This window comes from Taurulus bubalis (assembly GCF_910589615.1).
Source record: "Taurulus bubalis genome assembly, chromosome: 15".
NCBI classification, from domain to species: Eukaryota; Metazoa; Chordata; class Actinopteri; order Perciformes; family Cottidae; genus Taurulus; species Taurulus bubalis.
The window spans coordinates 10892000-10910041 of NC_136603.1; the positions used below are offsets into that span (position 1 = coordinate 10892000).

Sequence of the window (18042 nt, forward strand, 5' to 3'; positions counted from 1 at the left end):
GACAACATGGCACAGATAGTAAACCAAACTTCAGACTGTAAAATGTGGGTTCTACAGATTATGGGTGACACTGTGGAGACATGTTAAGCTTTCAAAATGCTTAGTTCAACATGGTTTCAGTCAGCATTGGGTAGTTCAAGCAGGGGCTCTTCTATAATTACTGGGGCCCAAGGTTGGGTGTATTAGACATTTTAGGAGCGAGGGGGGAAGGAGAATGGGAAGGGATTAACGGGTCATGGTTTTTGGCTGGTGCTCAATCAAACCAAGCTTGCATTATCTACACAGTACTAGCTCATCATCAGATGGAGAAACAAATAGACAGTAGATTGTGTGAAAATGGCCTATACTTCAACTACTAAACAAGTATCGAGATGTTTACACAGTTAGGAATTATAGAAATGACTGTGCGTAGCAAATATAGCCTTTAAATAAAAGTACTGTGTACATACTACAGTGGGTGAGATAGAAAGACAACCAGCCTTGCTTCAGGACACCTATACAATAATATAGTAATATCTGAAATGAAAGCATTTATGTGGTTAAATAAGTCATGTTTTAATGCAACAGCAGGTAAATGCTATAAATCATAATATATCATCTGTATCTTTCCCTTCTATTTACAAGAGTTTAACACGAAGCTGGTTAGAGTGATTCTTCAGTAAATCTGACAACACTTCAGAGGTTCTTTCATTTTCTGAAGCTAATTTCTGTCTCTTGGCACACTTTCCATTCCTGTGTTTTCCATATCACTCTATCGCTCTTTGTCTTTCTTACTCTCACAGCTGTTAAATCCCTCTTAATAAAATCTTAATCTCTTTCCCACCTTCTGACGAACATTTTCTTCAGCGAATGTTTTTTTTTCCAATCCCCTTTTCCTCTCTGTCTTTCTTTACATCCATCTATTTCTAAAATGTGTTATTTTCTCCTCAGCTTAGTTTGATCCTTGGCAGATAGGGCCTTTGATCTTTTAATGGAGAAAAAAAATGCTACATTCACATTTCACAGGTTGTTCAAGTTGACATCAGCAGTCTGTGTGTGGTACTTCTTAGCTGAGTTCTGCATCTACATCTGCATCTGCATCTGCATGTGCTCTGATCAGTCTCAGCACCGCTTCACCGTGCAGCACAGGTACAGTAGGAGATGTAAACTGATCCATAACTGACCCTTTTGCCACAGCGATCCTCCTCTTGCCCCTCAGGTGTAGAAAAAGCAGAAGATTTAATATCCAAAGCAGGTTTTGAGACATTTGATGGATGCCTTGGCTCATCTCATTCAAGGTTATGAGCAAATGATGCATAGAACTGCATCTCCCGGGATCCAGTCTGTCTTTAGATCCCGACATGCAACACACAGCTGTCTGTCTTTTCATCCTGTTACTGAAAATGTCTTTCTGCCACTCCATCTGAAACAATCCTGCAGGGTAATTAGTCGAGGTATTTAAGTCTTTTGTTTTGTGTGTGTGTGTGTGTGTGTGTGTGTGTGTGTGTGTGTGTGTGTGTGTGTGTGTGCGTGTGCGTGTGTGTGTGTTTGTGCGTGTGTTAGTATGTGTGTGTAATTATGTCCTTGTGTGTGCAAGTATCTTGCTGCGGTTATACACGTGTGGTGGAGTGTGTGTGCGCGGAGATGTGTGTGTGTGGCAAGTGTGTATTACTATATGGGTTATGGTGTGTGTATCCCTGGTGCGGATGCCCCATCCTCATCCCCACCACTGATCCGGGCGTCATGGGAGTCATCGGCGTCGCCGGGGTAACAGGGTGTGACCCAGGAGTCACAGGCAGTGATCCCGGGGTCAGAGAGGTCATGAGGGGGACGTCATCGGGTGAGCGGCGCAAGGTCAAGGTGTAATCGGGCGGGCAGGTGAGGCGCACGGTGTCCAGTGTACTGTAGATGTCCTGGGTGTCCAAGCCGTCCAGGGCGTCCAGCGTATCCAGAGTGTGATGGTGATGAGTGTTGTTCCTCTCGTCTGCTGAAGCAGCATCACACTCCAGCTGCTTCACCTGAAAGGTTGAATGGTGTAGAAATGTCAGGAGATAAAGCAATGGTGCCACAAAGAACCATAAAAGGAAAAAAACTGAATAGTCAAATAATCATGGCTTTCACTACAGAGTATTTTCATTATCTACCAATTAATTTAATCAATTACAGTTTTCTATAATCAATACATTTTTATTATTTTATAACACAATATCTTCATCGTTTCCCAAAGCCCAAGATGACATGTTCAATTTGCATGTTTTGTCCAACCAACAGTTCAAATCCCAAAGATGTTCAATTAACAGTTATATAAGACAATCTGCAAATTCTCATAATTGAGAAGCTGGAACCAGAGAATGTTATGGCCAAAAATGATGAATCAACTCTTAATTTTAGCTGTAATCAAGTCCCATGTTATTATGGTTAAGCTATAAAGCAACAATCATAATCTTTTTTTTTCATCATAATACTATTAATGTTTTTATAAGTCGATATATGGCAAATGTATGCATAATCAGGTATGCAATTAAATTAACTGTGTTCCATGTTTCTGCCTTTCATCAGACAAAACATGTGTAATATGAACAACAAAATTAAATCCAGCAAAAATATGTATCTAATAATGCTTAATTGTCTAAGTATATAGCATATACCATAAGTATATAGTTTATATATAAAGCTAGGTGATAATTATGCATTTTATATATATATATATACTATTTTAATTAGGGTCTGAAAATCTTCACGTAATGTAAAGGGCAGTAACTGGCAAAAAGTAATTGTCTTGGAGATCTGTCAATCAAGCAAATACATCTCCAAGCATACAGTCTTAAAATCACCACCATGACCCATTAAAATGGGTGAGTAGGTTTAGGATTTATTCCAGTCGAATTTGTTTCATATCGATCAACTAACAGTCAAACTGTGTCACTGCTATTTGTCATCATCATTCAAACCACTCCTCACTTATTTGGAATAATGTATAGGTGATTTAGCAAGCATATAACTCATAACAATAAGATTTAAATAAAGATCAGATTTTTCCTCATCACGTCAGGTCTGATGGTGGTCCCCAAAAAAACTAAAAATAGCACACAAAGATATTTCAAACAATCTAATACAATTAAAAAAGCAGCTGCAATGTCAAGCTACATTGCTGTGGTTCAATTGACAATTAACAGCTTTATAAGAGGTCTGACATTGCTAGATCACTGCGGGAGATTTCAAAGCCATTAACTGAGCTCAAAAGAGGCCAAATAGTCAGTGGATGAATTGGAGGCAATTGGAAGCAATTCTGGCAATCGCACACAGCTCTCACACGTGCATGCATCAAAACACACTGCCACATACATACACAAACACACACACACACACATACACACACACACACACACACACACACAGACATCCTTGCACTGAGAATGTCTGGAGATGGCAGGCTGTGTTTACAGAAGTGCTCTTCTGGCAGCCTCTCCACTGGCAAGAAAGTAGTTTATTCAGTAGCAACCTCAAATGGCTTGATGTTGCTTAAAATATTCTTTTACGACAAATTAAATGTAGCTCCAGAAGCACACAGACACTACACACATTGGCTTCGGTGATGGTAAAAAAAAAATGAATGCATCCCAAGCACAATGAATGCAAAAAACACATGACTCACCTGTAATGACAGCAGTCCCTCCCCTTGCAGGTGGGCCGCGACATCTGCAGGCGTGATGTCTCGCCTGGGGGGAGGAAGAGGACGTGGCCGACGATGCTCCAGACGCCTCTTGTCTTTCTTGTACAACAGGGCTGCGAACGCGAGGATGTTCAGAAACAACAGCGACGCTCCCACCGCGATCGTCACTGAGAGTTCGGTTGAGTAGTCCTCGGGTGGGACGCGGACCCCGTCTTCCCCTCCACCTTGGCCTAAAGCAGACTCTGGCGGCGGCGGAGTACCTCCTTGTGGACCGGGATGACGTGTACTACTGGGCGGCCAACCTTTGGCGAGACGCTTGGTGTAAGAATAAGGAGTGTCGTCCTGGGGAGAGGGACTGTGCGTAAAGGAGGACACCGATTGGAGGAGCTCGTTGACATGATGCAAGTGAGGGACCAGCTGGAGCCAGAAGGAGATTTTGGTGGCACGGTAGTGGTCTCTGACACGGGGCTTCAGGCCAATATGGAGATACAGCTGCTCTTTAGGGGTGTATTTAGACCAGGCCACTTCTTCAAAACGGTTTGGTTTAGTGTGGATGAACTTAGTATCTTGAGGAACCGGCTGGTTTGGGTCACTAGAAAGAGGGAAACATAATTAGTTCATTCATACGTTAATTAATCATCTAGATGAGTTGGTGGTTTTGTACTTTTTTGGTTATGTTTTTATTTATATATACAAAGAGAGAGACAGAGAATACAGAGTTTTCACCCACATATTTACAGTTAAGGGTTGTATTTTAGAAATACAGGATTGTAATGCAATGATTCTGTGTTCTACCATAAATACCAATATTAGATGCTTTTCAGTTTTGCAGATGTCAGAGACTCCTAACGAAGCTGCTGATTACTTGTTCTCAGCTGGCTACCCTCCTCTCGGGATATTACTTTCTCTAGTGCTATCCAATCATTTCACCAGAGCAGGCACTCATCTTTCTAAATCAATATCAAAGTAGCAAAACCCAAAACTGTGGCAAGAAATATTTGCACAAAGCAAAACAAGTTTCATTTCCCTGTAAACATACTGTTGCTCAAAGGCGATTCAGTTGCAGATCATTGATTTTTGTCCACTTAATATGTCGGTTACAAAACAAATCAGTTACATAATGCACAGTTGAAACGCCTGCAGCTGTGTGTGGATAGTTGCCCCTCTAAAGATGTGTGTGTTGCATCATGAAGATATCCTGAAAAATCACCTCTCCGACACATAGGGACAGGCATTTATTTGACAATTTACGACTTATTTGTGTGAGCAGCGGAAAAATAGATGTAAATGAAAGAGCGGCACATCTTCACAGAATTGCCAGTTACACACTGTCAATCAACACCGTATGAAAGGCACAAAAAGGCAAACCAGCACACAAACACACAAGCAAGCTGAGGATTTATGCACAGCGACTTACAAAATATACATCAGGGAGCATCATATCTTCTCCTTTAAATTGAGCTGTCACAGAGTTCCATCACCATCCGAGGTGCTCTCAACTGGGTGAAATCTTTCTGCAGAGAAAGTTCCCCATTGATAATTGAAGTGTGCACTGAAATCTTAACAACCTTTCATCGTGACTTTGTTCTGCAGCTTGCTGTGGTGGCAATCGCAGCACTAGAGACAACTAACTTGATGCAACGTGATGGCCTTAATGCACCTGCATTAAAGACTTAACGTCTTTTATTTAAATGCCAGAGTCAAAATATGTACACGCACAGTCCTCATTTTGTATGTTGTGAGATAGCAAGGCTCTATGGTGATTTAGATCAAGGTCTAGACTGCAGATGTCTCTGTAAATCTGGAGAAGTCTCAGTGGAGTGAGCCTCGATTGGATTAATTACTGGTAATTACTCACCTCCAGCACTGCAGAAAGAGGGTCCATCCTCAACAATTACTTTTATCTTGTATATCATGTCAGAGTGGAGAGATAAAAGGTACTCTTATCAGAGTGGACTGTCGGGGTTCTTAAAGTTTTAATGTGGATCCTTTCTACAACTGTAGTATTCTGAGCTCCTGGCAGATCATTTCACTTTCAATTTAATAAATTGGATATCTAGAAGCTTTTTTAGCCACTGGCAGATCATTTTAATTTTTATGTAATGTATTGAATAAGCTCTCTCTATCACTGCACCAGTTTTTGATCATGAATGAATGAGGATGCCGAAAGGGAGAGGAGAGGAGAGACTGAGATGCTCTGCCTCTTAAAATGTGACTAATATAATAATATCAGAGGGGAATACTTGAAGAAATTTGATTTGTTTATCCCAAACTTCAGAGAACTAGATGACAGTGAAAAACAACACATTACATTAGGACAGAAACATGTGGTTTAGCTGCACAATATGTGACTGTATGTCACAAACTGAGGGACACATAATTAAAACATAACTAAATGTGTCAAAGTATTTGACATAGTAGTTAATTATTAACACACATCCCCACACGCACACATAGTTGGACCGTGTTGATGATGTATATTGTATTGTATATATGTATGTGGTGTTATTGCCATTATTACTGTGTGTGTGTGTGTGTGTGTGTGTGTGTGTGTGTGTGTGTGTGTGTGTGTGTGTGTGTGTGTGTGTGTGTGTGTGTGTGTGTGTGTGTGTGTGTATTGTATAAATATATGACCGATGTGTAGTTGCTGGAGTTCCTCAAGATGATTTTGTAAAATTGTTTTTTTAAATGTCCATGCCCGTAAAGCCCTTGAATTAACTTTAACTAAATGAATGTAATTTAATTAAATGTAGTTTAATTTAATTTAATTGGAATTGAGAAGAGATCAGAAAAGAACAGAATATTAATCAAACAGTGGCCAATCTGCCATTCTTCTTTAAGGACATGACCTTGGTTTTCATCAAGGACTAGGTTTTTCTTTTTACTTTCTCAGCCAAGGCCCAAAGAAGAAAGGCAACATCGAGATTTTGACACGGCAGAGGACCTGCCAAAATTAGTCTGCAGTGCTGCTTTCATGCTCGTATCTAAAGTAGCGTCTTCTTGTCAGGCTACAGAGACCATTTGAAAGAAAAGACATTATAATAACATATCCTTTGCCTGTCAGCTCATTATTTTTGTTGCTCTAAAATGCAGGTATTTTCCTCTAATGCATCATTCAGCCTCACTCAGTTTTAACTTCCATTTCATATTAAATCTACTATTTCTGAAACACTTTTGTTTATATGCAATTAAAATATGACTTATCTCGATGGTAAAGAAAAGTGATAGAGGAATGAATTTAGGCTAATCTGTCTCTTGCAAAAAATCCTACAAATTGATTTTCCCATGCATCATTTATGGGAAATACATTTATTTCATGCTCAGCAAAACCTGTTATCATCGCCTCGAAGTGGTGCAATTTTGATTGACCTCTCTTTGTGTGAACCCTGCCAGATAACTATACTCCATGCCCATGTGCATGTTAACTATCAATCAGCCCAACAAATTACACATAAATAAAATGTATGAGAGAGGCACTATGCTGTTTATCTTGATGACACCACAGACTTGAGTCTTGGCTGCCTTTTTTCGAGCCTGGAGGAGATTTGTTCCTGTAAAATCGAGAGTGAGCTGTCCACAGTTACAGCAACAACAGTCTGCGTTGCCAAAACCTTGTCTCTGCAGCGTGTCCAAGATGGAGGATAATGTCTTTCTGAGAACTGTGCATTTTCTTTCATGTTTTAAAATGTGATTAATTAGCCTGGCTTTTATCCGTTATCATGAGACATGTTCTGCATGTGGGTGGGGATAAGATATTGATAGCCAAAATTAGAAGTGGTTTTCTGTGTCTAAGAAGGCAGAAATAAAGAGAACTGAGTCATGCTGAAGCTGTGCTTTGTTTGCTCTTGTTCTCTTAATTGTCTTTATACAGTATAGTCAGGCAAAACGGGGAAAAAACTCTTTTCAGCGGGATTTCCTAACTGAAACCAACGTCTCACATCAGTGAACATTCTATTGGCTCACCCAGTCTTGGCAAAGTTGGTCCAGTAAGTCATGACAACAGCACTCAGCATCACGTCGTTCTTGGAGAAGTTACAGTTGAACAGATCAGTGGGTCCCACCATGGGCACGCCGAACACGTAGGGCACCTATGCAGACATACAGACACACATTTTAGGATAGCGTACGGTAGGAGCCAACAGATTACATTCCTTCTCTTGACTGTAACCGGAACCATAAGTGAATCATGACAAACTCATCCTAGGGAAGACAACGACTGCTTCATGTGTAACTGTAGTGAACCTAAAGACCCTAAATCCATATTCAGTTCGATAAGTCAATCATCTAGAGTGGCATCCACCCCCACAAACACAAAATGCATGCACATACACACATTCAGTGCGCTAAACATAAGGCAGGCAAGTGTACACCTCTACGAAAACAATATTGAAATCAAAAGTGTTCTATTTTACAGAGGAGGAAAGGACTACTGTAATAAACTACAATCATCACAGCGGTAAATACACAGCAGTCTTTAAATCAGACCTGCGGCAAAACCCAATCCCATGAACATTTCAAGTATTTTGTGCTGTAGGGAATTGCTTGATTCCACTTATTAAGCACTTTGAACCAATCGATATGAAGCAGCACTTCACGGTTAATGGTAACCGAGAGCTCCTGATTCATCGCATTAATATTTCTAAAATATTTTGGACATTAGTCACTTTCATTTTTGCCTCGAAACCAAAATGTCCTATCTACTCCTCTCCTTGATATCTAATAGCATGTTTTGTTCCGCCACTTTCACTACTCTACTACTACAACTGTCACTAATGGTATCTCTGGAAAGCAATGCAACACTTTCACATCAATGTACCTCATCACCATGGGCAGAGTCAGCCCAAGGCGGCGTGGCGTCACTCTGGCAGTGGTGGTAAAAGGAGTAGAAGTAGGTGGGGGATCCATACTGAGCGTGGAGGTCAGCCGTGGCGATAGCTGGCGCCACCCATTGGTGGTCTGTGAATAGCGCCACCAGAGTCTTCCGCCGGGTTTCTGCATTGTCGCGGTCTGCCCAGTCCGTGTACATGAACCTTTAGTGTACACATTTCAAGTTAGCGATCAACGAATCTACTAGCAAATATTTAAGTGTTATTAAAGTGAATACATCTATCCATTTGAAGGAATAGTTTGACAAATACACTTCTTGGCTTTCTAAGAGTTATATGAGAAAATTGACACCAACATTCAAGGATGACACTAATTCCGGCCAAGAAATAACCAGCAACATAACCCCATGAAATACCACACACTGTCAGTTTTACACTGTGGTGTGTGTACCGATCAAAGTAATGAGTTATAGCACTTTAATCAGTAAACTGTAGAGAAACTGGGAGGCAGATGTAATTACCTTTGGACAGATACAGGCTAGCTGTTGTCTGTCCTGTCAGCCAACCATCTCTTGACTATCGCTTCATATTTAACAAACAGACATGAGAGTGGTATCATTTTTATCATCGAAATTCTGGGCAAAATGTCAAAAATGTTCTTTCTTTTCTTCAAACTGATCCTTAAATACATGCAGACATTTACAAACTCACTCACCTTATGCTCTCTCTTAGCGTATCTCGGCCTTCTGGGTATCCATACAAACTATCCACAAAGTCTGACACTGCAAAGTCAAAGTCCTCAGCCGTGACACCGTCCTCTGAATCCACGATGCCCTCCACAAACTTCACGCCCTCGCCCTGATTAACCCCCAGCATCACGTCGTAGTTCAGAAACTCTCCCTGCTCCATCAGAATCTGGGGGTCATCCGGTATAACGTCACCATCAATCACTGGGGCAAAAGCCGTGTGATATTTGGCCGGCGTTATGCTCTGCTCTACAAGTTCGCGGTAACTCCGGCCCTGAAGGCAGGCGACCAGTTGGGTGCTGTCATCGATGCCGCAGCCCACCCTCTCACCGAGCTGCCGGGCGTACTTGCTTGGCTGGTAGTTGACGGCCCAACTGGCTAAAGCGCTGCCGCTCTGGATGATAGCTCTGTGGAACAGGTCTGAGATACACATGAACACACATAAATACAAATATGAGCGTACGAAGCATATACACTGAGGCACAGACATGTATACATTTATGGATGCACATGCACACAGACACGCATGCATGAATGCATCCATATGATTGTACATTTGCATACATAAACAGATGCAGAACTATTCCCACAGCAAGAAAACACTGAAGTCACAGACATGCATTATTCAAAAGGATGACGGGTCATGGTTAGAGCATCTGGTTGAAATATGTAAGGGTTAACAGTTTAAAATAATACAGCTCTTAGCTGTATGAGTCACAGGTAGGCTGTGTTATTCAGATAATTCAAAGGCTTATTCAGGCATTTCTACCAGTAAATGAAAGCTGTATCGGTCCACTGGAGACCATGCAAGGTTTCATAACCATGAGTGGCACAGCTTTCAGAGCACCCACCTGATTGCCAACTGTCATATTTGCCCAACTGTCTCTCAGCCTATACCCCTTTCCACATATGTGCCATATTAAAATGACTAAAACTCACAAGGTGGGGCTTTTGTGGTTCTTCCTTACCCTCAGAGTAGTGAGACAAGGTGAGCAGGCTGACGCATGAGGCCCCGGCCCCCGACCCAAACACAGTGACCCTGCCCGGGTCTCCTCCGAAGTTTGCGATGTTCTCCTTCACCCAGCGCAGAGCATGGATCTGATCCAGCAAGCCGTAGTTCCCTTTTGCTGCCTGGTCACCTGTACTAAGAAATCCTACAGGCAGACAGAGAGGGAGATGTTGTTCTTACACACAGTACAACACATAATACTCTAGTCCAATTACTTATGAAATACAAAAACGCACTGAGAATTGAGCAAACTGTGTATAAATAATTAGTTGATCAAAAGAGGTTTGTCCTGCTGACTCAATGTACAAACACACAGCAAGGTGATTCCCACATCATAGCATTCCCACTGTGAAGATCAATCAATGCATGATTAAAAATGCTTCTTCTTTTTTTTTAAATATTTTTTATCATCATAGAAGAGTTTTTAATGAAAAATGATGGGCCTCCTCTACAATCCCTTGCAAATTGGATTAAATGAAGAAGGTACAACCGCATTCAGGTAACAGGAAATCAACTTACACACGACTCAACATAAACCTCACACACATGCAGTTACAACGCAGCTATCCCTTATTCCCTTTACTGCTGACGGTAGGATCCTAACGGCTCCCTCCACTAAAGTATATCTCATTGCTGCAGAAGCTTAATTCTCTGAACCTCAAGCTGGCCATGAACACATGCTTGCAGGAGTATAATGAGCAAGAAAGACGACGCCGTTAAAATTAGACATTTCACTTATGTGAAATTTGTCAGAAATGTATCTTGTGCAAAATGGACATTATAAGTGACTTGTAAAAATGTCGTTGTAAAAACTGCTTCAGAATGTCTTCATATATACTAGATGTACTTTTTCAGTCTCATCAATTTCAATCATTTCATTTGAAACTTGCCCCAATTCCAGCAGAGTACAGTAAGATTCACTTTGAATATATGGGCTCACCTCATGCATCCAATTTAGGATGACAATGATGAGGAAGAAGAAGAAGAGGAAGAGACTGCTAGTCGTGACGATGGATGATGATGGTGGTGATGATGATGGTGATGGTCATATTGGAGGTGGTTCAAACACAGAGGATGGAGATGAAGAGAAAAAGAAGCATGTTGGATTGGCTTTGTTTAGCTCAATATGATGAGTACAGCTGAAGCCACTGTTTTACCGCCAAGGTCAGAATTAAATAGTTGTTTCACCCACAAAGCAGATGCAGATTTGTGACATCACATAAAATCAATATCTTGAAAGATTGTGAAATACAGAAAAGAAAGAACAAATCTCATATACTCAAACCAATAGCTTTTTGTTGAGCACTTTAACCTTTTACCATGCAAACCACTCTACTCCACACCATTTTCATAAACATACGCCGCCTAATTAAAGGACAACCCAGAATTATCCTTCCCTCTGGAAGAGGAATATTTCTCATACAGTATTAACATTAATTGTGTGTTTACATGATCTATAAAATGTGCTAAAACTGCATAAATCAGCCAAATGCTCTAAGAATATTTCCTATCGTATAGGAATGATATGTTATAGGAAGGACATTGTAATTGATAGATCTACATACAATTGATCAAAAGCCCTATTCAAATATATGTATCATGTTACTGTAACGTAAATCAACAGAATCAAGTAGATTAAAGAAGCAATGGTATGTGGATTAAATATTTTTTAATATTGTTAAATAGGCTACATTCAAACATGCACATATTTTATTGACCTCCTGCCACATTTTAATTAATCTCTTAAATGAATTATTATAGAGGGGCAACTCCTAATGCGAGAGACATGATTTAATCCAGCCAATGGTGTGATGTGCAGCTTGTGTATCTGACTTAATTAATATGACGTTATGCTGTGCTCACACAAACTACTCTTTAGTAAATGATGCCTTCAAAGTCTCTTTTAACCCTAACACCTCCAACTCGCTCAGTGGCCGTGCTCAGGCTTTGTAATATTTATAATTACAGCTGCAAAAAAACTAAATACCAGGATTCAAAGATATTCTATTTATTCAGCCTGTGTGCTTTGCATAGCTGTCTAAAATTAGAAAAACCACAGGGAATCAGATTTTCTCTGTTCAAAGAGCAATGAGCCAGAGAGTCATGGAGGTATAAAGGATCAGATTTGAGTCAATGCTCGTAGTGTGAAAAATGACTTCAGGGGGTTTATTTTCACTTGGGACGCCCAAACTGAACATGTTTTCACTCAAAAAACAAAAAGGCATTCTGGGTGAAAACAACTCACGGGTGTTTTTTCACATTTCCTAGCTCGCTGAAGGATTACACAATCCAGATAGTGAATATAATGAATGTAAAAAAATATGTAAAATTCAAAATGAGGAACAACTATGGATAAATCCTTATTGTTAAAAGAAACAGCATTTTACATTGCATCAATAATTATAAATAGCTCTTTACTAATAAATAAGACACCCAATAAAAACCTGACAACCCAAAGCGAAATAAAAAAATAAAACTGAATTGACTGACTATAGTATTATGTAAAAACGTCTTATGTGAACATTAATCAAGACCTAAGTGGAGTTTGAGATTTAATGATTCCCACACCACCTCCTCTTAGCTTCTGCATCTTCTAGCAGGTCATACAAATATATAGCCACTTTATAAAAGAAAAAACAGCTAAATTCCCAACTTACAGAAAAATGAAAGATCAGAGAACATTGCATTTCCAATTATTATCCATTCATCGCCCAAAACAGAAAGTAAATTACCATAGAGTGGGTGCATGATACCGCAGTGATATTATCAGAATACCCGGAGCACCTTGGCAGCTATTGTACTGCTTTTTTTCTTGTTTAAAGGTGGAGTGTGGTGTTAAAGCACAAAAACAGCCATTTTAAAATGTGGATTCTTTCCCTACAGATTGCTTCCTGGTTGCTTATGCCCAAAAGGCATGCTTCTGTCAATACATACTTATCTCTATTACAGAATAAGTCAATAGGATGAAAAATGATTGGAATATATAATCAAGAGGTATGCTTTAACAGTGATGCTTACAGATGATGAGGGGTTTATTTTGAAATGCAGCTCCACAAATATTAAACAAAGCAAATCTCAAAAATATAGAAGATATATTAGATATAGAAGAGATATCATTTTACCCAGTACTCCGAGGCGATAGTTGAGGGTTATGACAATGACGTTGCCGTAGCTTGCCAGAACGCTGCCATCCATCATGTTGCCAGTGCCTTCTGTGTACGAGCCCCCGTGGACGTAGACCATCACCGGCCGCTGACCCCCTTCCTCATGGATGTCTGGGAGAGAGAGAGAGAGAGAGAGTGAGAGAGAGAGAGAGAGAGAGAGAGAGAGAGAGAGAGAGGGAGAGAGAGGATTATATATAGATAGATTGATAGATAGATAGATTTGACTTTATTTATTTGATGTGGACATCACAGTGACAATAGAATTTATAACATACATCGATGCATAAAAAACAGATGCACTGTGTTGAGTGTCTATAGCGAAACGCTAATTTCCAACAGGATGCTTTTTTATATATATAATAATAGATAGGTAAGCAGCAACATATGGGCTGATATTGGGTGACATCACTGAAGCACCTGATGCCTGTGCTATACGGAATCACGTTTTGTGCGTGAGTGTCAGTGCAAATCCACCCACCTTCCTTCTGCCTCCATTCTGTCTGTTGTTTGAATAAATGTCCATGCAGACTGTATGTGTGTGCTTGTGTGTGTTGGACTGACTGTCCAGCTGTCCATTTGTATGTATCTCAGCCTTTAATCGCTCTGTGGGTTTATACATACAAACAGCAGGAAGAGTCTGGGGCTCTCTTGCTTCCCTATGCTTCGTATCTTCTTTCCTTCATTTCTCAGTGAGTGGATATAAATTGAGGTTGTGAGAGTGTTCATGCTTGCCATCGTGTGTTTGTTTGTGTGTGTGTGCGGGGTCACATGCATGTGTATGAGCCAATATGTATGCATGAGTGAGTCTGTGTCCTTCCCACTTTCCTCCACAAGTAAAGGCGTAAACCCCTAGGCGACTGACGCAGGTGTCTGCATATTAAGTGTTGGTTCACCCAAAGAGGAGTGGAGGGGAAAGGGCTCCAGGTTAAAAACAATAAATGTTATTTATTTATTCAAGAAGGATTCGTCTGTGACCTTACGGGGGACTTCCATCTTTAATCATATGTCCCCCTCAAAATCCTCTTGCGGTCATTTTAAGGTTATGCAGTGCCACTCTGTTTTGACCCTACATGTGAATGAACTAAAAGGAGTAATTCTACTTCTACAGTGTCTGTGCACACTTTTGGGTTCACTCACCTTCCTCAGTGGGCACGTAGATATTGAGGTAGAGACAATCTTCACTCTGGTGAGTGAGGTACGTGGCAGCTATATCCAGGTTAGCCGTGAGCCAGGATGGCATCATGTCTCCCAACATGCTCCTCTCATCCAGCGACTGCGGGCACACTGGAGCAAACTGCGTCACATTGCGTATTCCTGGCCAGGGCAAAGGAGGCTCAGGCGGCTGGAAGCGCCGGTCTCCTGTTGGAGGCCTTGCGTATGGTACTCCCAGGTACTGGATGACGGGCCCCAGGAGGTCGGAGGGCAACGGGGTCAGTATGCCACGGATACGGCCCTGCACCGTGGAGATGACAGGCACAGTCTGTTGCGCCGATGAGGAGGACGGATAGAGGGAAAGGGAAAGGCAGAGGGAGAGGAGGACGGATAGAATCCCAAATGGGGAGTAGAAGGACGGGATAGGAGACGTGGAAGAGGGAGTTCTCCTGGTCCTCAACTTGGACATGATCGTGTGTTTAGGGGAAGTTGGGAGATAAAGGATGGGAGGAGAAGAGGAAGGGCCTTTGGAAGGGCGAGGTTTACAGCTGTGTTGACCCTTTAGAGATATCCAACACTCACACACAGCTGCTGCTCAGCTTGGCCCATAGCACACACAACACACAGTCCTCACTCTTGCATACAACCTTTTCCTCTTGTGTGTGTGTCTGTCTGTGTTTGGTCCTGTGTGTGAGTCAGTGAATCTGTGTCTCTGAGTGTGTGGTGACTCAGTCAGCGAGTCCCTTGAATACGTGTCTGTGTGTGTGTGTGTGTATTTGTGTGGAAGTGTTTAAGCAAGTGTGTATGTCCTGGACTGGCGATTTGAGCATGTGTGCGTGTATGTGTGGGCGAGTGTGTGTGTGTGTGCATGTGTGTGTGTGTGAGTGTGTATGTGTATGTGTGAGTCTCTCGTTATGTAAACAGTAGCATCACTGTTCCTCTGTCACTCTCTCCTTCCGGTCACCCCCATAACAAGCCCAAACTGCCTCCTGGAAAAGAGACATAGAGGCAGAGGAATGGAAAGAGAAGGAGAGAAGGATTTAATTAGTCTTCATTAGAATAATTATGGTGTCAAATAGATAAAATGCCACGCACACACACACATGCACACACTAGCACACACACACACATAGCAAACTTACAAATCACATCTGAAAATTAGGCTGTGGTACCTCGTTGCTGTTCATGTTAAAAATAGATACAAGAGCGATAGATAGGGCAAACGAGATGTTGTCCGCTCAGCTTAACTCGGCATCAGACTGTCAGGGCTGCTGTGTCGCACATAAATGGCATATGTGCGTGTGTGTGTGTGTGTGTGTGTGTGTGTGTGTGTGTGTGTGTGTGTGTGTGTGTGTGTGTGTGTGTGTGTGTGTGTGTGTGTGTGTGTGGTAGCCGCAGACATATGTCACATCCTCACTACACACTGTTTCACAGATCACAGGACCTGGTTGGTGGGGGTTTTGGGGGGGTGGGGGGGGCTGGAATAGGAGATGGAGAGTCACTTCACATGCTTAATTAAACCCAGAATACACCACGGGGCTCCTGACCTGCATGTAGCATAGGGTAGGAAGCCTGTGACACAAACATGCACACACACACACACACACACACACACACGTATGCACACACACCACTTTTTTATGTCTCCTAATAATACACACACACACACACACACACACACACTCACTCACTCACTCACGCATATGTTCTCTATCCAAAGATGCTCACACACACTATCTTTCTCTATTACAAACACACACACACACACACACACACACACACACACACACACACACACACACACACACACACACACACACACACACACACAGCTGCTCCCCACCCGACACTGATATCTCTCTCAGAAGGCCTGAGGGGAGAATATTAACACATACACACACACACACACACACACACACACACACACACACACACACACACACACACACACAGAGCAGCAGCATCAATTTCTGTGTAATCACACACACCTACACACACACACGCACACAACCATAGTAAGCAGAAAAGATATAAGAGTGTCAACATGATCAGTGCCATCGCTCCTCCCATGTTAGATTGTATTGGTGTTGGCTGTCCAAGGTGCTAGTTAACATTCCAGTGGTGATCACACACACGCTGATGAATAACGCTCCATTTATCAAGGCAAACCCGCCTGCCACCCTCCCCTAATATGTTTTTACGTAGAAAAGAACATATACATCCCGTTGCATTCTTATACGGAATAAGATAATAAAATAAACAACTGTAGAAAAAAATCCGCTTGCTTGTGAGGTACAATATCCTGACTAAATCTCTATCTGCACTGAAGCTGACTACGGCAAAAAAAAAAAAAAAAAACACACGCACACACTCACACTCAAAGGCAAAGCCTCAACCTGCACCCTCGCTGCAGTAAAATAAGATAACAAATCACAGGAGAAATATAGTACTGAACGTACCCAGACATGTGAACGTTTCGCGGACCATGTTCCCGTCCACCGCAATATTCGCCTCGTGTTTTCGCTGCTGCAGTTTTCCGACGTGCCTGGGATGGGATATTGGGAGATATTCCTCTCCTGCTGCTGCTGCTGTTGCTGCTCCTGCTGGTGGTGGCGATGGACCGTCTCCTGGGTGGGAATAACCCAAATAAAAGAAACAAGAAGAAAAAAAAACTCCAGCCTTCAGTCCGAGAAAAGATGGGAATGTAAAAAAAAAAATGCGTTTGGGATTTAGTAGAAATTTAAGCGTCTCTTAAAGGATTGTAAGGCCCAGGACGTTCAAATGATCAATCTCCCTCTCTTCTTTTCTCTCTCCTCCCTCCCCCATCTCTCTATCGCTCTCTCTCTCTCTCTCGCTCTCTCTCTCTCTCTCTCTCGCTCTCTCTCTCTCACCCCGTGTCTCTTCCTCTCCCTAGATGCGATTGGACAGTGTGGCAGGCAGCAGCTACTGATCCAATGATACGCACCTATAGCTCCATGAGGAAGCGCAGACTGGGGAGAATGGAGAGGAGAGGACCGACCTGTGCAGGAAAACGTACACACACACACACACACACACACACACACACACACACACACACATTCACCCAAGTGCGCACCATTACACGAAGCACGTTGGTGCTTAAACACACATGGCTACACACATTTTACACACACCTGTGGAACGTCTTGTTAAACGTCTTGCTGGAGTGCACAGTGACCTCTTCAGGACCAGAACAGGCCCTGTGTGTGTGTGTGTGTGTGTGTGTGTGTGTGTGTGTGTGTGTGTGTGTGTGTGTGTGTGTGTGTGTGTGTGTGTGTGTGTGTGTGTGTGTGCGTGTGTGCGTGCGTGCGTGCGTGCGTGCGTGCGTGCAAGCAGTCGCTACTAACTGTGTTTGGGAACACTTCTCACGTCAGCACAGCCTGCCGCCGCAGCATTCAGAACTTTCTATTCCTCTCCTCAACAATCTTCCATCCACCCATCCATCCATCTCTTCGTCTGCCTGTCTGCCTCT

The 18042-nt window shown here is 42.1% G+C and overlaps 1 protein-coding gene across 1 annotated transcript; it reads right to left on the reverse strand.

The window, feature by feature from the left end:
• Positions 1 to 1589: 1589 nt before the first annotated feature.
• On the reverse strand, positions 1590 to 15156 carry LOC306747618 (neuroligin-4, X-linked-like; the record flags this gene model as incomplete). The annotated part of the gene is made up of 8 exons (XM_079230685.1): positions 14535 to 15156; positions 13356 to 13508; positions 10193 to 10378; positions 9194 to 9644; positions 8469 to 8682; positions 7616 to 7740; positions 3635 to 4244; positions 1590 to 1997 (listed from the first exon to the last, which is right to left on the reverse strand). Exons 1-8 carry the CDS (start codon positions 15016 to 15018, stop codon positions 1590 to 1592), a joined length of 2631 nt encoding a protein of 876 aa, XP_079086811.1. The 5' UTR covers positions 15019 to 15156.
• Between the last annotated feature and the right edge of the window lie 2886 nt (positions 15157 to 18042).